Source organism: Crocodylus siamensis, chromosome 3, assembly GCF_052110815.1.
Source record: "Crocodylus siamensis isolate JL-2025a chromosome 3, ASM5211081v1, whole genome shotgun sequence".
Taxonomy (NCBI): domain Eukaryota; kingdom Metazoa; phylum Chordata; order Crocodylia; family Crocodylidae; genus Crocodylus; species Crocodylus siamensis.
Genome location: NC_143397.1, coordinates 140,911,995 through 140,931,575, shown reverse-complemented (window position 1 = coordinate 140,931,575; position 19,581 = coordinate 140,911,995). Strand labels below are relative to the sequence as shown.

The window sequence follows — 19,581 nt, the reverse complement described above, 5'->3', positions numbered from 1 at the left end:
TGAGGTGGCAGAACTCAAGAGCATCAAGCAAATGGGGGTCCGGGAGGGTTGGCAGTTTCTCAAGGGAGTAATCCTTGGGGCACAAAAGAAGTCTGTCCCCTTACGCAGGAAAGGCGGTAAGGGGATAAAAAATGCTCCCTTGGCTGAACTCCAGAAAAGACTGGGGGCAAAGAAAGAGATTTATAGGCAGTGGAAGCAGGAGGCAGCCTCCAAGAAGGAATACACCTCCCTGGTGCACTATTGCAGGGAGTCAGTTAGGCAGGCCAAGGCAGGACTGGAGCTTAGGCTGGCTTCAACAACTAAGGACAATAAAAAATCCTTCTACAGATACATAGTGAGCAAAAGGAAAGCACAGAGTAACATAGGGCCCCGGATCAGAACAGTTGGTGGTTGATGCAGAAAAAAAGGCAGAGCTCTTCAATGGGTTCTTTGCTTTAGTATTCCCCCCACCTTAAGCATAGACAGATGTCCAAAAGGCACCAGACTGCCAAAGGTTAGTGTTGACTTAGTTAAGGAGCTCTTGGCAGGGCTGGTGGGTACAAGTCAACCAGCCGGGATGACTACCATCCACAAGTGCTGAAGCAATTGGCCAGTGTCATAGCTGAGCTGCTGGCATGGCTGTTTGAGCTCTCATGGTGCTTCAGCCAGGTCCCTGAGGACTGGAAAAGGGCCAATGTGATGCCCGTTTTTAAGAAGGGGAGAAGGGATGAGCCACGTAACTTTAGATCTGTCAGTCTTACCTCTATCCCTGGGAAAATACTGGAAAAAATCATCAAAGAGCGCATTTGTGAAGGCCCAGCAGGGGAAATGATGCTGAAGGGAAACCAGCATGGATTCGTCACAGGTAGATCCTGCCTGACAAATCTTATAGCCTTTTATGACCATGTCACACACTGCCTTGACACAGGAGCTGAGGCTGATGTCATCTACTTGGATTTTAGGAAGGCCTTTGACACACTTTCGCATCCTATTTTCATAGGGAAGCTAATGGAGTGGATGCCTACACAGTCAGGTGGGTGGCCAAATGGCTTAGGGACCGCACCCAGAGAGTGGTGGTGGACGGGTCATTCTTGGACTGGAAGGAGGTGAGCAGTGGGGTCCCGCAGGGTTCGGTCCTTGGACCGGTGTTATTTAATATCTTCATCAGCGATTTGGACAAGGGTGTGGAGAGAACCCTCTCCAAGTCCGCAGATAACACCAAGTTATGGGGCAAAGTTAACACACCTGAGGGCGGGGAGCAGATACAGGCCGATTTGGACAGGTTGGATCAAGGGGTGGAATAAAATAGGATGCAGTTCAACAAAGATAAACGTAAGGTACTCCTCCTTGGGAGGAGGAATCCCCACCACACCTATAGTTGGGAGATGACCTCCTCAGCAGCTCAGCGGCTGAGAGAGATCTTGGAGTCATAGTTGACTCCAAGACGAACATGAGCCAGCAGTGTAACAAGGCCATCAACAAAGCCAATCGCACCTTGTCGTGTATTAGAAGATGCAAGACCAACAGATCAAGGGAGGTGATGTTCCATCTCTATGCCACATTGGTCAGGCTGTACTTGAAGTACTGTGTCCAGTTTTGGGTGCCGCTTCAAGAGGGACACGGAGAACCTGGAGAGGGTTCAGAGAAGGGCCACTTGCATGATTAGTGGCCTCCATGAAAGACCCTGCGAGGGTACGTTGAGAGGTCTAGATCTCTTCAACCTTCACAAGAGACATCTGAGGGGAGACCTTGTAACCATCTAAAAGTTTATCGAGGGAGGACAACAGATAACTGGAGATGTGGTGTTTACCAGAGCACCCCTGAGTAACTAGGAATAATGGGTGCAAAATAATGGAGAATAGATTTAGGGTAGACATTGGGACGACATTTTTTACAGTAAGGGTGGCCAGAATCTGGAATGGGCTTTAAAGAGAGGTGGTACTATCACCTAACTTGGAGGTCTTCAAGAGGAAGCTTGACAGTTAGCTGTCTGGGGTCATCTGACCTCAATCCTCTTTCCTGCCAGGGGCAGGGGGCTGGAAATGATGATCCTTTGTGGTCCCTTCCAACTCTACAATCTATGAATCTACAAAGCCAAAACAAGGAGTCACCCAAATTGTTCATCGGCAATTACAAAAAGAACAACCCAGGCGAAGAATAGGTCCTTCCACTAGTATATAACATATATGTGCATATATATATATATATATAGGTGTTGTTTTATCTATCTATATCTGTATAGATATATATTTGGGTCTGGCTACAGAGACCAAAAGGCAACGGTAGACATATATAGAGAGAGCTATATAGACAGATACCTACCTATCTATCTATATATAGAGAGAGATATATATATACACACATCTATATAGATATATCTATATCTGTATATATGTGTACTGTTGCCTTTTGATCTCTGTAGCCAGCCCCACGCCCCTGCTCCACCATTGCCCAACAACTTCTCCTCCGTGCGCCGTGTAGGGAGACAGCTTTTTCCATACACCCCCTAGATTAAGCCCCACCCCCTCACCCTCACCGCACGCCACCACCGGAAATGACATTTATCCCCTCCCCCCAGTGTGAGGTTCACTTCCGACCCGGCCGTTCCTCGCGCCGGCGCGGGGGGAGGGGAGGCGCAGTGCGCAGGCGCGGCGGACCTGTCTCACCAGTGGCAGGGAAGGCGTCGGGAAGTTCAAAATGGCGGCCGCGGTGGAGGCCGAGCTGCGGGCGCCCGAGTAAGAGCCGGGGCGGTCTATCGGTTCGCGGGGGGAGGTTGGGACGGGAGGAAGTGGGTGAGCGAGCGGCGGGCGCTTCGCCAGCGGCGGGCGGCGGGCGGGAGCCGTTGGTGGCGGTTGGGCGTGCGGCGGCCCCGCCTGGGCCCGGCCCGGCGCGTGAGGAGACCGCCGCGGGGCCCGGCCTGTCGGGGAGCTCCGTGCCTGCCCTGCTGTGCCCTGGGGGAGACGCCTGAGCGCCCGGACTGTCACGTCTCTCTCTGGGGGAGGGTCTGCCCAGTTGGAACCACTCAAGCTCCCCCCACACCTGCTTTTAATTTTTTTTTTTTTTTTTTAAACAAAGCTGCTACCTGACCAGGCAGCCAAGTTCCCTTGAAGCTAGAAGGGAAACTCTAGGTGATTCTAGCCCTGGATTCAGGAGGGAGGCAGCAGTTGAGACAAAGTTGGGGGGGTCAGTGTAGAAAGAAAGAAGGGTGGGCAGGAGCCAGCTGGTTAAATGCCCCTCAGTCTTGTCTTAATGCTCCCATCGTGGGGATGAAGTCCAATTCCTTATTTTCCAAAAGAAGAGCTCTTCGCACTATTTCTGGGCCTGGTGGGAATAGGGGCCGAACATAGTGGAGTGGCAGTCAGTGTATTAGGGCGTAGGTTTATAGTTTGAGGCATGTTAGCGTACAAGTTCCCAAAGGCAGGGCTGTCCCACTTCTGTGCGCAGGGTCCCTGAGCCCCATGCTGCGTGGCAGTGCAGCCCCTCTGTGCCCCAGGCCCCTTTCCACCTGGCCATCCTGCTCCAGATACCCGGGCCTCTGCAGCAGCATGTATAAAGGGGGCAACGGTGACCTGGCGCCAAGCCCTAGTATATTAACCCTTGCACGCCGGGTGTGGCTCATGGGCCAGTAGTTGGACAGCCAGCTGCCCTAAGGTATTCCTTATAGATGGATATATACCATACCAAATTAAAGCCTTTTAGAGTAGTTTTTTATTAAATGTTTTTGTTTTTATATTTTTAAATTGTACAAAGGCTTTAAATCAAAATTTGTATTGGTGCTTGTTGCTTGATTTTAAACTTTACAGGCCCCCCAGGACAATGCAAAGCTGAGCAGCAAGAGCTCTATTTTTAACTTTTTTTTTGTTGAATTCCATGGGGGGTTTCTGCTTGCTTTGGGGGGTGAGGTTGTCCCGGACTACATCATTCCATGTTAGGAAAGAAAGCTCCTGCCTTCATTAGTTAGCCATGGACTGTGTACACTGGAGAGATTGTCCTGAGAATTAGCATATTATATTTCTGTGAAGCAATCAGTATAGCATAACAAAGCAGGGGCATGGTCTGTAGCTACCTAACTAAATAAATTCCCATCCCGCCTTTGTGAGAGGCTGAGTACGGAAGTACTTAAAAACTTTTGGGGAAAAGGGATTCAGGCTGGGAGAATGCAGGAGCAATGCTCAGGGAGAGGGGAGGGTAAATCCCGAGGCAAAGATCAGGTTGAGGGTTTTTTTCCAGTTTCTTGCCTTTATGTCCTAGGACAACTCCTGCAACTGTTCTGATTCCTTCTATCTCATTGTGGGACCAAGAGTCCACTGCTCTGAGGGTACAACCTGCCCAACTTTCTACTGATCAAAGGTATGAAGTAGAGTTCTAGGCCTTTTTCTATGTCACATTGAGCTACATCAGTATATGGGGAGAGGAGACGGGCAAAAATCCTAAATTATATAGTATGAGTACAATTCAGTGCAGATGTTGACAAATGATATGTTCATGGGGAAGACTGGGGAAAGGGAATGCTTGAAAAATTCTGAGATGGTCTGGTAAGTTTTTATTCCCATGTGTTAGTGTCTTTACAATTTGTAATATTTTTATTGAACTTCCTTCAGAATAAGTGTAAATCCTAACGATGCTGGATAAGTTAGTTACTCTTTCTCTGCATGACATCTCTGCCGGCAGGCCTGTATTGGCTAGGATCTCGTTCTGTAGCTGGTATAGCTCTGCTGACAAAACCCCAATTTGAACCTGGCTGCTTCTAGCAAATATTTGTCATTTAGGAGAGCTGGTGTAGGTTTGCTGGTAGAAAAATCCACCTGGCAGAGCTGCATCTACCCTAATAAAGTGCTGCCACTGTAGTTTTAAAGCACCTGCAGTCCCCATAGTGGAGATACAGTGTTTTGGCTTGCCTGGATTACAAGCTGTCTGCTGGTGCAAGCTCTGTGCAACAGCTGCCATAGGAAGGCCACCAGAGCACATGTGGCTGGGTGAAGCCATACAGCTCCACTAGAGTGGCTGTTGTGGGAGGGTATTCCACATGCCCTATGAGGCAGCAGCAATTAAGTGCTGTGGTAGATGGCAAAAGTATGGTTGCCTCTGTACATGCTTTCTGTTGGCTTCCAGGAGGACTTCTGTCACTTGCTGGCAGAACTGATGCTACTTTACCAGAACAAAGTGGGGAATTCTGTTGCTACAGGGGGCTATGTGTGTAGGGTAGTGGCCACATTGGTGGGGGTTCTGCCCATGATATACTGGGGCTGCCTGCATCCATGCAGAAGCTAAGGGGGAAAGGGGTGGTATGCTGGCTGATGCCGCAGGAAGTCCTGCTGAGTGGGATCTCTGGCCATGGTGGTAGGATTTCCATTCTACAGTGGTGCTGCTGGCATTGCCTGTGCCAGATAACTATAGGGAGGCACTGGCTGCCTGCCACTGGAAGACTCCATCCCAGCCATGGTTTCTGCCTGTGATGCCACTGTGGCTGCCTATGCCCCAGCTCTCGCAAGGAGACAGGCTGCCAGAGCTAGAGGGTGACCCTCAGACATCTGCAAACCAGGGAATGCATCCCTCCAACTCATTTGAGTTTGACACCCCTCTTCTAAAGGAATTAGCAGAAAGTTAACTTTCTTCAGAAACAAACTGTAAAAGCAGAGTTAGACAACTACATTGTCACAAGGTTTGTTAGAAAGTTCCACACTTGTATGCATTTCTATGCAGGTATGGGGAGCTGACTTTCAACTGCAGGTATTTTTAATACAATGTTTCTAGCCATTATTGTTCCAAATATGAACTGTGCAAATGTAGAATCAGGCTGTACAAGTTTCAGAATTACAGTAAAACATGTCTAAGTTGAACTGGAAAAAGTTCTGGCTTAAACTGTTTTCCATATTATATGGGGAGCTTCCTAGCCCCTCTGTTCATGCTCTGTATCGTGTTCCAGCCTCTCTGCTCCATGATTTCTATTTCTTTCTCCCCCATTCCTTTTATACACATGCATGCAAGATGAGCAATTCATTACATTTGTGGAATCCCCTTGTGATATGCAGGGTGATTTTTACAACTGGACTCCAAATTTCCATTTCTGTTCTAGGTAATTTACACCTTATACAGACTAAATGTATGTAATTCATGTAAGGCATACTGGGACCATAGCAGTTTTCTGGCTTTTACAGATTCTGTCTTAGATTTCATATTTTTTGTTTTCTTTTTATATGGCTGATTCAATTCAAAGATGCTTCTGGTATCAAGAAAATTTATGAGAAATTTGTGAACAGCATTCAATGTGAGCAGCTATGTAAACAAATAAACAAGTAGTGCATAAAGAAAATGACAGTCACACCCCCAAAGTAGACGATTGGGAAACTAATTTTGCAGTATATTTTTACTGAATCCTAGCTAGTGTACTACTCATGCAAAGTGTAGGACAAGGTTATTAAATATGAGAACATGAAAACAAGTTGTTAAAAGTTAATCCATAAGTAGTTGTATGACTGATTACATGTCATTATCCTAGCAAAGGAAGAGTATCCTGAACAGCTTGAATTTCTATAGGGTTTTTTATTGTTTTAACTTTATTTTTTATGTTACAAGGTACAATTTAAAATATTAAGTAAAAGATTCTGCAGTTACAGGTAGAAGAATTTTATTACTTATTCCCCATAAAAATGTATTTGGGGCATTTCTCCCTCCATATTAACCAAACCATATAGTTCTCACTTATCTACGCTGCTCAAGAGATGCTACATTAGCAGTGTGTGATTTAGACTGTACATTTTATGGAAACTTCAACTTGGATGATATCAGGAATTGAAAAATAGATATATACCGAATCTTTTTGTCATCTGTTGTAGCTGATGCAGTGTAAAATTTGTTGTTAAAAAATAGTTTTGTGGGGGGGCTTTTGGGGGGTTTTGCACCTCCCTATTATTTTCTTGTCACAAGTAATGACAAGCATCTGGAACAAACCTATAAAAAATAAAGACCTCTGTTGACATACAAGTACCTTAGTAATTAGCAGTGAAGAGAGATGCATAAAAGAGATGAGGCTGCGTGACTACAATCAGAATGCTGACATGGTAGTAGCATGTTTGCAGTTGAACTCATTTGCCTGCTCAAAGATGATGCAGCTTTCAAAACAATAGAGTAGTAATAACTAAAATAAATAAACTTTATAGCTAAAGTGACTTGGAAGCTTTTCTGTCTCATGATTTATAATAACTTTTAAAACTTCTATTTGTAAGGGAGAAGGTAATGATATTTATACCAGGATTTCATTCTTGGACACTGATTTGATACTTGCATCCCCCTTCCACATATAGAAGTGTTCTGCCACTTTATGAGCCTCATCCACTGAAATAAATGGTTTTGGGATAGATCAAGACTGTCTAGCTTCTGAGAATGTAGGGAGTCATGCATCCCATGGGCTGCACTGGTTAAGCTATGGGTCATGCACTGCATGGATGCTCCCTCCTTATTGTTCTGTGCAGGTATCTCCATTTCCAACACTGCAGTGGTCACTCCCCTGCCGTTGCTTTGTCCCTGTGCCAGTGTGATACTTCCCCTACACTGCTGCAGTGCATGCCCTTGTGAGCAGCTCCGGACACTACTGCCTCTTGTGCATTTCCCACTCTCCCCACTGCATGCAGTTTGGACTCTTCCCTCAACTTGCTACACTATGCCGCCCTACATTGCCCAGCACCTTGGGGCAAAGGGAAGGAGTGGTAGCTGGAGGAAGGATGGAGAGCCCAGAGACACTGGCTGTTGGAGCAATGGGAAGCAGCAGCTGAGTGAGAATCTGGGGGCTGGAACTTAAGCATGTGGCCCTTAAAGGGCCAGTTGGACAGCAGTGGGATGAATTTATTTCTGTGCCTTGCCCAGCTCTTGTGTTGTAGAACTTCCAATTAATGTTACATTCTGTAGCTTTTTGAATACCGGCCGTTAAAGGGGATGACATCTTTGTTAAAGTCACTCTGCCGTTGCTTGGTAAAACTAGTCCAGCAGAACCTGGATCACTTGTATCTAGGTGTCTTGCAGCCCACTTAATTTGCAGTACAACTTAAGTATGAGCTGCTCAGCTGTGTGCTGCAGCTTGTGCTTCAAAGTCTGTCCCTTCTGTCACCTGGAGCTCATCAATCCTGTGCAGCTGTTAAGAAAAGACATGCCCTTTGTAATAATAAAAGCTGTTGAAAATAGCAGGAGGATGTCAGCGGTCCTGCACAGCTATTTGATGCATTTCTGTCCGCTCCCACTAACTTTGTAAACCCTCATCTTTGCAAGGGGAAAGAGGGAGTTTGGATCCTGTGAAATATCCAGGCTAATGGCAGTTAAGTAACTAGAGCAGCTTATCCTGCAAAAAGATACTGCTTTGGTTTGTACTTGGCCCCCACTTGTCTATTGTCTAGGCAAACTCCTCCTTTTTTTTCTAAGTTAACCCATTCTAAATCATAATGTAGACAGTGAAAGTTGTGAAAACCCTACCTCAGCCATTTTCAGTATGCTTAAAATGCATAGTTTTCTCTGTGCTATGGGTTTCATAGAGTTAGCTAGTATGCTTTAAAAACAAAATCCACATCTTTTACCCTAACATTGATAAAGATTTACTAATTGTCAGGTCTGGAAATGTCTCTCTTTAAATTTAGGTTCTATAGAATGATTTTCTGGGTTCCTTTACTGGCTAGATACTTGGTATATACCTAAAATGCACCATAATGGCACAGTAACAAAAGATCAGCATGCCGGTGACAGGATGGTAGCTTCAAATTTTAGCAGTTTCATAAATTACCTTGACAATTAGCATTAGGTATTTAATCTGTGGCCGTATTACCAGCATGTAATCAGAATGTAGCAAAAGTCATGTTGAAAATGGTATACTTCCTAATGACTCTTGCAGCTGTGATGTAACTACTGTGATCAATGAAGAGAATATTCCGCAGAATCATATTTTAGTAGTCTCGGGGCTTATTGCCATACAGATTTGCCAGTATAACTGTAATGTTAAAGGTAGAGTTCTTCCGTTAAATTTCTGTGTTACTGAACTGTTATAGAAGTATAGAATCTTGGAGGACTAGAAGAGACCTTGCAAGGTCATCTTGTCCAACCCCCTGCTCAAGATAGGAATATTGTCTAAACCAGGGATGTTCAACTCTCCACCTGTGGGTCAGATCTGGCCTGTGGCAAGCTGTCATCTGGTCTGCAGGGTTCCCTATGATTCTGGAAATTTGACAGTGGGAGAGCAATGCTGCTGCTCCCCTGCTGCCAAATTTCTAGACCCCTGGAAAATCCCAGGCCCTGCATGCTATATCAGGTGCTGAGGGGCAGTGCTGGGCCCCAGGGCCTGAGTCCTACCCAGTCTGGCCTGTGGACTGGCTCCATACTACAGGCATACCTCGTTTTATTGCGCTTCGCAGATATTGCGTTTTTTTCAAATTGAAGGTTTGTGGCAACCCTGCGTCTAGCAAGTCTATCGGTGCCATTTTTCCAACAGCATTTGCTCACTTCGCACTTTTTAGCAATAAAGTATTTTTTAATTAAGGTATGTACATTGTTTTTTTTAGACATAATGCCATTGCACACTTAATAGACTACAGTATAGTGCAAGCATAACTTTTATATGCACTGGGAAACCAAAAAATTCGTGTGACTCACTTTATTGCGATATTTGCTTTATTGCGGTGGTCTGGAACCGAACCCGCATTATCTCCAAGCTATGCCTGTACTCATCTGGCTCATGGGGCCAAAAGCTTGAACACCACTGTTCTGGACAGTTGTTTGTCTAAACTGCTCTTAATAACTTTCAAGGATGAAGATTTTACAACCTCTAGGTATCTTATTCCAGCACTTACCTTACAGTGAGAAAGTTCTTAATATCAGCCTCTCTGATACATAAACAAAAATTCCTTTGTTGCAGTGTTGTTGCATTATTTCTTGTCCTGTCTCCTGTGGCCACAGAGAATAGTCTCGCACCACTTTCTTTATAGTCGTCCTTCAGATATTTGAAAACTGTAAACAAATTACCTCCCCCTCTGTCTTCTCTTTTCCAGGCTAAGTAACCCCAGTTCTTCCAGACTTTATTCTCTTAAGTCATAATTCCTAGGCCTCTAATCATTTTTGTTGCTCTCTGCTGGACTCCTCCAATTTGTCCCCGTCTTTCTTGAAGATTAGTGCCAAAAGCTGAACATGGAGTACCAGGTGATGCCTCACCAGGACCGAATAAAATGAAAGAATTGCTTTCCTTAAGTTGCAAGTGACAGTCATGTTTATGCAGCCCAGTATGCTGTCGGCTTTTTTTTTTTTTAAAGCAAGCACACACTGGCTCATTTACTTTATGGTCCCCTGCAACCCTCTGGGTCTTTTTCTGTAGCACTACAGCCTACACAGTTGTCCCCAGTCTGTATTGGTGCGTGTGATTGTTCCATCCTAAGTGCAGGACTTGTATCCAAGTAACATATTTTGTCATTTAAAAATATGTTATTTAAAAGCTTTAGTACTGAACTGGGCAAAATACTAAATGAGGTTAATAAAGATAAGTATGATAGCACCTAAATACACTCTGTAGCATAGTTGTCTGGCATTAATAGATACTGTCAACATAAAACTTAAAAATTTGACATTGCAGATGTTCACATCATTTATTAAGGTACTTGCTAGATCTTCTGTCAGTACCCTTTCGGATGTTGTAGTAACCTGTTTGGATGCCTGTTTATCTGCTGTTACAACTTGGTTATGTGATGCACCCTGGCACAATTCCACAGACTAAAAATAACATCTCAGTTTCTTCTTGTTTGAGTACAAATTATAGGTTTCTTGGCTTTTTAAAGGATTTGTATTAGTTTGTTTACAATGAAATTATCGAGATGAAAAAAATACCAGAACCATAGTGAGTAGAGATATTTGGCATTTGCTGATGCATGTTTTCATAACTTTGCAGAATTGAAGATGCTGATACTTCTGAAAGAAGTGCAAATGAAGAAAATGGGGAAATATCAGAGGGAGAACAGCCTCAAAACAAGCATAGCCGGCACAAAAAAAAGAAACACAAACACCGAAGCAAGCACAAGAAACACAAACATTCTTCAGAAGAAGACAAGGACAAAAAACATAAACACAGGCATAAGCATAAGAAACATAAACGGAAAGAGGTTGTTGATGCCTCTGATAAAGAAGATGGACCAGCAAAAAGAACTAAAATTGATTTTTTAGCTCCACTAGAAGATTTGGAGAAACAAAGAGCATTATTAAAAGCTGAACTTGAGAACGAGTTAATGGAAGGAAAAGTCCAATCTGGGATGGGGTTAATATTACAAGGTTATGAGTCAGGCTCTGAAGAAGAGGGTGAAATCAATGAGAAAGTGCGAAATGGGAATAGATCTACAACTAAATCATCAAACACAAAGGGGAAATTAGAGCTTGTGGACAATAAAACTAGTTCAAAGAAAGGAAGTAAGAATACAGAAACAAAAGAGCGGACTAGGCACCGATCTGAAAAAAAGAAAAGCAAAGTAGGAGTTGATGGAGTCAAAGAGAAAACAACTAGAAGCAAGTCAAAAGAGAGGAGAAAATCAAAAAGTCCACATAAAAGAAGTAAGTCCCAAGATCAAACAAGGAAATCAAAGTCTCCAACGCTTAGAAGGCGGTCTCAAGAGAAAAATAAAAAGTCAAAATCTCCCCCAGAGGATAGGAATAAAGTGGATGAAAAAAATAAATCTAGAGATCGCAGAAAGTCTCCAGTGGTAAATGAAAGCAAAAACAGAGATCGTGGTAAAAAATCTAAATCTCCAACAGAATTGAGAGACAAATCCAAAGACAGACGATCACGGTCCAAAGATAGGAAATCAAGGAGGTCAGAGGCTGAGAAAGAAAAGAAACCTATTAAATCTCCTTCTAAAGATGCTTCTTCAGGGAAAGAAAACAGGTCTCCTAGAAGACCTGGTCGTAGCCCTAAAGGAAGAAGCTTATCTCCAAAACGTGAAAAATCAAGAAGAAGTAGATCTCCTCTCCTGAATGATCGTAGATCTAAGCAGAGTAAGTCTCCTTCTCGGACTCAGTCTCCAGGTAGAAGAGCAAAGAGCAGATCAGCAGAAAGAAAGCGACGAGAATCAGAAAGGAGGCGTCTTTCTTCTCCCAGGTAAATTTTAATTTAAAAAAGTTGAAAACCTCTAATGAATTGCATTATAATATGACATGTGCAAATAAGTGCTGAAATTAACTGTTTAGAACTTTATAGGTATCTTTAAAAATGTCATTATTAACTTGTTGGTAGTGCCCATTAAGATCACACCCATAGAAAATGTTTTTCTGTTTTCTTGATTGCCACACCTGCAAACCCAGCTTGGGATTTGGGAGTCAGGCAGGGTGGCTCTTATGGTACATGCATCAGAACTGGCAACAAAGATTCTGTAGTTGAGTGCTTTATTAGATTGGGGTTTGTTGTTCTTTTTTTAATATCATTCTCTTGTGCCTCAAATTAGGCTATTCCCTTCTTCCTTGTCTGCGCCTGCCCTAGCTACTTTAGTGGTGCCTGCGACTGCTCCTTTAGGAACTGCTGCTGCTTCTGCTACCTTCCCTGCCCCAGGCAGCCCTTGTACTGGCCTCCGTTAACACTCCCAGCAGCATGTTCTGGTGGAAGTGGGTGGACACACAGGTGGACCCATGCTTTGCAGCCCGACTCATCCTCTCCACCCCTTCTGTATTTATGGGGCTGGCAGAAAGAGATATGGGGGTGGTCACTGCTGTGTGGGACCCTGCAGGAGCAGCCTCAGCAGTGAAAACTGGCCCCCACTTCCCGGTATAGATCAGGGGTTAGGAGGAAGCAGATAGTGGAAAGAAGAGCCCAGCAGAGTGAGGTCCTGCTTCTGCCCTTAAGTGGCACCAGCTACAGCAGTGATTTTCCACTTTTAGCCTCAAAGCTCTCCTCCAGATCTTTCCTGAAATTTGGGTCTATCACAGTGACTTTCATTTGGGGTGCTGTAAATGTCAGGAAAGATATGGAGGGGACCCTTGAGGATAAAAAAAATTGAAAACCACTGGTATAGAGACAAATCCTTTCCTTCAAGAAAGATGCATTTAGTGTCATTTTTAATGGTACATCTCAGCACTGTTATGATTTCCTGTGGTAGGAAAATGGAACATGTTTGTGTTTTGAAAAAATGTATGCTTTTTTAGGTGCAAGAGTGAAATGTGCTGCTGACTTTTAATCCAGATGAAAAAAGGTGTGCTTCAGGTATCAGAAGTTTGGGAAGGCTGGATCTGAAGCTAGCCCAGAATCAGTGGCATTGAAATGTTTAAAAGCTACCTTTTGGGGCCAAGCTGTGTTACAGTAGTAATAAGCTTTAGCTTGATTAATTTTAAGGTCCCTTAAAATTGGCTACTGGTCTAGAGAATAAAAGAATTTCCTTTCACCGAGTACCATTCCTGTTAGTAAGGACACTGATAGGGCAGTATTTCTACTTTATGGCTTCCATGGGTATCTGGCTACAATGGAAAAGTGACAGGAAAAAAAAAGGTTGCCTTTGTTCCCTTTTCTCCCCTTGATTTTGGCTGCTGTGATGAGGTTGACACACTATGCTATATTTACAAAAAGCTCTTACATTTTTTTTATGATCATGTTTCCTCACAAATGAAGTATGCTTCTATTGCTGCCTATAGTTTTCTCAACAGAAGGAAACCACTGGGTCTTAATATTGCCCACAGTGGTGACTTGTATTGCTGCATTTACTAGCCTACCTTACACACTTATTCCCAAAAAATCAGCCCTCCAATATTTGGCTGCAAGTCTTAAATGGGAATGCTGATTTTTTTTTTTCCTTTGGAATAGAAGCATGGAGGAATAAAAGCATGGAGAGGCTGTGCTGCAGTATGGCTGTTAGCTTCTCTCTGGGATAGCAAGCAAGCAGGATGGAGTCCAGTGTTAAGATTTTCACAGCTGCTCTCAATGGCACCAGATTTTGGCTGAGCAGTCAGTTTCTGGAAATATCTTTTTTTTTTCTTTCTTTGTACAGTTTGCCTTCCTTATTTTGGTGAGGGTATGATATATGAGAAAATGCAGTAATTAGCAGTAAGGGAGTACATTTAATTGGAGCTGCACCTAGTGGCTAGTGTTGGTAAGCAAGACTGCTTTTTGTGCCAAATTAATTTATTCCTTTTATAAATAGTAGGTAAGCTCTGCTAGGGTAAATCTTGGATTTTTATGCAGTGCAGATTTGCACTAATATTGGTGCACTGGAGGCTGCCCCCTGATGGTGGTAATTGTTTAAATCCCCAGGGTGCATGTTTACATGAGATGTTTATTGCAGAGTAGACTAATTAGCTCCATAGCAAATGTCTCATGTCTACACTTGCAGCCCAGTTAGGCGGCAGGAAACTAATCAACTCCACAGCAGAATAGTACTTACTAGTAAAAGAAATAGTATCCTGCTGTGGAGTTTTTTACTCTGCAGCATTGCATGTATAGATGCTGGAGGGGCTGTCTGGGGCATGAGGGTGCTTAAGTACGGGGGGCTGCCTGCTAGCTAGTCCCACATTGTAGCATCCTCGTGCCCCAGTCAGGTCCTCCACAGCACATTGAGCTGGGTTGGTGGGTTGGAGATGGCCTGGCTCAACATGTCAGGCGCACATTCAAGTGGTGTGCTTAGAAGCAGTAAACTCTGACAGTTATTGCACCAGAGTTTATTTCTTTGACTTGCATGTAGATGCACCCAGTGTTGACCAGACTTGGTAATTACACTCATGTCATTCCAGATAGTAAAGTATTTAGTACTGCATCATTACCAGCTCTTCTGACTCCCACTTTACCATATGTCTTTTCATTGTTTTCCTTTTAAACCAGTTTCCAGTTCATGTGTGTGCCCTAACGTCTTCCATGCTATGTTTCAAGCAAGTTTTAATACAGTCTGTCAAGTGCATAATTATGCAGCTTTTGACAGGTAGCATAGACACGAGATCTCTGTTGAATTACAAGTTTTATAAGAGTTTATAATGGATTATTTAAACATTATCTTTGACTCTAATGAAAATACACTTAAACATTATTTTAAAATTAAATTTAAACATTAGAAAAGGGGAGTTATTGTTTCATTTTCCATTATATCACCTTACATTAGCATTTCATTACGCCATGATACACAGCTGGGTGGAATCAGTACTTCAGTGGGAGACTTAGAACAAACTCTTTCATGAGAAATGTGTTGGCAATTCTGGAGGAGGTATGTAAATACGGTACTCCATGCAGTGGTACAGTTGACGGTATTAAAGTTCTATCTCCAAATACAGATTGAGGTAACTCTTTTGCCTACCTAAATTTCCACTGGTTCCATTTGGATTAAATATATTCCCCAGCTACCTTTCATCAAGATAATTGCCATGTAAATCTGAATTAGCTGCTACTTTTTACACTATTTCAGAGTTGAATGACATGATTTCTGTATAAGGTTGAATATTACTTTGTAATGTAATGCAACCTCCCTCAATGTACAAGTATGTTCCTGTGTGGCTTGCTTGTGAATATTGCTAAATTTACTTTTTTTGTGTGTAAGCAATGCGTTTCTCTGGACTGTTGAGAAAAGGATTGAAAACCATGTTTTCATAAGTTTGCCCAGCAATTCTGTACACGCATCAGTGATACGTAGCTGAGATCACTGACACTAGATTAGCAGACAAAAGCTGTATCATTACAAAATAAGTTTCTATATCTTTCAGACGCGAAAGATTTTTCTTTAATGATGAAATATAGCAACTAAAACAACCCCCTGACCACAGGCAAAAATGTGTTGAGGAATTAGTAAATCTTCCTTATCTACATTGTGGTAGAGGTGTAAGTATATTTTTCTAAGATTTACTTTTCCTGACCAATTAAAGATTTTGGCAATTACTTCAGACTCTTCTATTCTAGAATTTTGCATTGCATTCCTTACAGTTTGAAACTTCAGTTATTGTTTCAATTCAGTTACTGGCGTCAATTTCTGTTTTTACACAATTGTTAGTTTCAAGTGAATCTATATAAATCAGTGTTAGATAAATGCTGAGTCAGTGTCAGGGTTGGCAATACTTTTTAACAATGCTTTAACATTTCTAGATATTTTCTAAAAATGTATTGTCATCAGTTAACTCATATGATATCTGAGAAAACAACTTTTTGATTACTCATTTTCATTTATTATACAGTCCACATGATGATGATCAAAGCAAGATGAGGGCTGGTCAAGGTGTGTTCTCAAAATGAAAATGGAAGCTAAAGTGGTTGCTCAGGTTCCTCAAGCCTGAATATGAGTTGTTTTAATTTTTCTCCTCTGGATTCTAACATTTTGGTGTTTGTATTTCTATTTTAATACCATTGTTTAAATTTAAAAAATAGATCATTGTTAACTCAAGACCTAAACTCAGATTTAGTAGAGAGCTACTTCTTAGTTCTCTGGTAGTAATTAACAAGCTGTGTTGGCAGAACTGTCCTGTACTTAGACCTGTGTCAGTGCAGGTATTTTCATTCATGAGGGGAGACATACAAGGAGTGCAGCCAGCACAGCAGTGTATTTACCTTCCCTGCGCCAGAAGCCCATTTGCTTTCATCTCACTTGCAGTAAATTTTTCAAGTGAGATTTTAGAGGAAATAATGGTGTCTTCCATTTTTCTGGTTTTACTACTTTTTTTTCTTAATTTCAAGGACACGACCTAGAGATGATATCCTGTCTAGACGCGAGAGATCAAAAGAAACGAGTCTTCCCCGATGGTCCCCATCTAGAAGAAGGTCTAGATCTCCCATCCGAAGGCGATCTCGCTCACCACTGCGACGTAGCCGATCTCCGAGGAGGAGGAGTAGGTCTCCTCGGAGGAGGTAAAAACAATTCTGCCATCTTTCTTGTGCACAGTACATATATCTTTTTCATGTATTCAAATTGAATAACAGAATATTATATGTCTTTATTAGCTTATCTTTAAAACTCTCACAGATTTCCTCCCATCGCCCCAACAAATTATGCAGTAGCACAGTCTTCAACTCACTTTATCCTGCTTTCAGATGTTAAAGAAGGATAAGAGGGTAAAGTGCTTAATGCTTTCTTGCTGAAGCTTACTTTTTAAGAAGGTTGTGTGTTGTATAGACTGAAATCTATAAATACAAATCAAGCATAAGTCAAAACTAGCTAACCCAATCCTGTCATCTGTGTTTCACTGACACTTTTACAATGTTGTTCTTGCATTTAACAGGGACAGAGGACGAAGAAGTCGGTCTCGTCTGAGAAGGAGGTCCAGGTCACGGGGTGGTCGTAGACGTAGGAGTAGAAGCAAAGTTAAAGAAGATAAATTTAAAGGGAGCCTTTCTGAAGGCATGAAAGTTGAGCTGGAATCATCATCAGATGAGAAGTAAGAATATATTTCTTATGTCTGACTTAATGGGAAAATGTAATGATATTCATTTTCATGGCAGCTAGAGTCTCAGACTTGCCTAATTTCAGTACAAGTCTTTATGATTAACTTGTTTGTGCTGATCAGAATCTTTTTTGCAGAAATGAAGAAAATGGGAAAAATGTCTGAAGGGAAGGGGGGGGGATGGGTTCAGTCTTGCTGAAGTCACTTAGTGTCTCCGTACCTCAGTTTACTTGCTTGAGAGAACATTTATCATAGCACAAGTGTAAGGCTCCCTAAATATTTATAAATTGTTTTGGACACCCCAGTTTAACAGTATATATTGTTTTGAATCAACACTATGTATGTAGTTATATTTAGCATGCAAATTTTCTAGGAAAAGAAGCCAAGCTGAAAATCTACAAGCTTTTGATTTATTCTGCTCTTAATATTTTTCATGCCTTTGCCAGTAGTGTTCAGTTTGAATTAAAAAATATAAAACATAGAATGTCTAAATATGATGGCAGAGAATAAACTTCCTTAAGGAGCCTCAGATAACCTGATTCTTTGATTTGACAATTCCTTTGTTTTACCTCACAATTGAACAAGTAATAAGACCAAAGAATGAATTTTTTTAATATCCCACTGTTGCTAAAACAAACAAACCTAGGTACTTACCTTGAGATCTACAGCTGTACAGTAGACTTCATTGTTTCAGTTGTAAACTCTTTAAAGCAGAGAGAACATCGTTTTCTAGGTTCCGTAAAGAGCTACATACATTTATGTTGCTGTATAAATATTAATAATTATCGTCTTAGCCTTGAAGATTTTGATGTAGAAGAAGAAGATGAAGAAGCACTGATTGAACAGAGAAGATTACAGAGGCAAGCAATCGTTCAGGTGTGTGATTGTGTTTAATGCTCAGATTACTGAAATTGGTTGTTTGCCTACATCAGTGGTGGCCATCCCTTTTTGCTGGTATTACACAAGTTACGCCCTGACCCTCCAAGAGTGCCTCTCTGATCCCTGTGCCCCAGAGGTGTACCCAATATGGGTTTGTGCCCTGGGGCACCAGAATGAAGGGTTTTTGTGTTCTGGCTCGGTAGAGTGAGTGCAGGTACTGTTGCAAGAGGGGTCTTGGCACCAAAAGCCAAGTTAACCATTTACTTGGCACCACAACTGCTGCAATTTTAAATGGCAGATTTAAATTCAAAACCCTGAATTCTTAGTGGCTGCCAGACCAGGAAAGGGTTAACCTGGTTTACAGTAGTTACACCCAACACCACTTCTCTGCATCTAGCATTTCAGCCTCTTTATTGAGCTTGCCTGGGGCTTGCCACATCTAGGCAGCTGCCTGTGCCACTTCTGGCATGTGTGCTGCAGATTGGCCACCCTTGGCCTACGTTATAGACTGTTACGTGTTCTTAATTCTTTTAAGTAAGATTTATATAATGGAAAATGTCATGATCTCCACTTACGCTAATGAAATTAAGGTTGTCAGAATCTGACACTTATTTTTTAATTATGGTTGTGAAATACTATTTGGATCAAAGCTTTACATCCGTGTTACAAAAACAACCTAGTCCAAGTGAGTCAGTTTTGTGACACTGGGTTATGCTTTGGCATATGTACACTGTATAGCCATAAAATTCTATAGCAATAGTTGTATCAAAGCACACAAAGCTTTTCCAAAGCTTTTTTCCTTAAAGGAAAATGTTTTCTTAAGGAAAAATGTAAGTATGGTGCTTTATGAGAAAAAACAAACCAACCTCAGAAACTATACCTCAAAACAAAACATTATACCCCAGCAAACAAAAATACCTTAACTGCCTTCAGAAACATTGCTGACCAAAACCCTAAAATCCGGCAAAACCTAATTAAGAAAAAAGTTTGTAGTGTGTTTAAAGGCTCACTAGATTCAGACTTTGGAATCTGAACCCCTCGATGAGCCACCATAGAGCTGAGCCTTGGAAGTGGCTAACAAGTTGTTGCCAAGTTGGTTCAGCTTCCACGAAAGTGTAGAGAGTAGTAGGGAGATCACTTCTGTAGCATCCCTATGCCATTCAAGACACCAAAAATCTTAATATTACAAAAATGTATGCGATGAATGACTAGAGACATCTGATTGCAGTAAACTGAAATCTTCCTGTTCAAATATACTAAAATTGAAATAAAGCCACTTTACCAGTTTTCTGCACTTTCAAACTAATATGGGAAGGTCATATTCATATAAAATGTTGAATATTGCAAGCCTTATTTCATTACATAAGGACCAAATTTATA

The 19,581-nt window shown here is 42.1% G+C and overlaps 1 protein-coding gene across 3 annotated transcripts in view; it reads left to right on the top strand.

The window, feature by feature from the left end:
- The first annotated feature begins 2,584 nt into the window (after positions 1-2,584).
- Positions 2,585-19,581, top strand: part of PRP4K (pre-mRNA processing factor kinase PRP4K) — a 35,856-nt gene continuing 18,859 nt past the window's right edge. For 2 of the 3 annotated variants that reach the window (XR_016441356.1, XM_090039353.1), the window contains exons 1-6: positions 2,585-2,714; positions 4,231-4,329; positions 10,892-12,088; positions 16,619-16,789; positions 17,161-17,316; positions 18,117-18,198. Coding sequence is in view for 2 of the 3 variants with exons in the window: in XM_090039353.1 (XP_089895479.1) it covers positions 2,677-2,714; positions 4,231-4,329; positions 10,892-12,088; positions 16,619-16,789; positions 17,161-17,316; positions 18,117-18,198 (1,743 nt within the window). In the remaining variant the exon portion in view is untranslated. The remainder of the gene's footprint in view (positions 2,715-4,230; positions 4,330-10,891; positions 12,089-16,618; positions 16,790-17,160; positions 17,317-18,116; positions 18,199-19,581) is intronic. The other variant, XM_090039354.1, reaches the window with a different exon arrangement.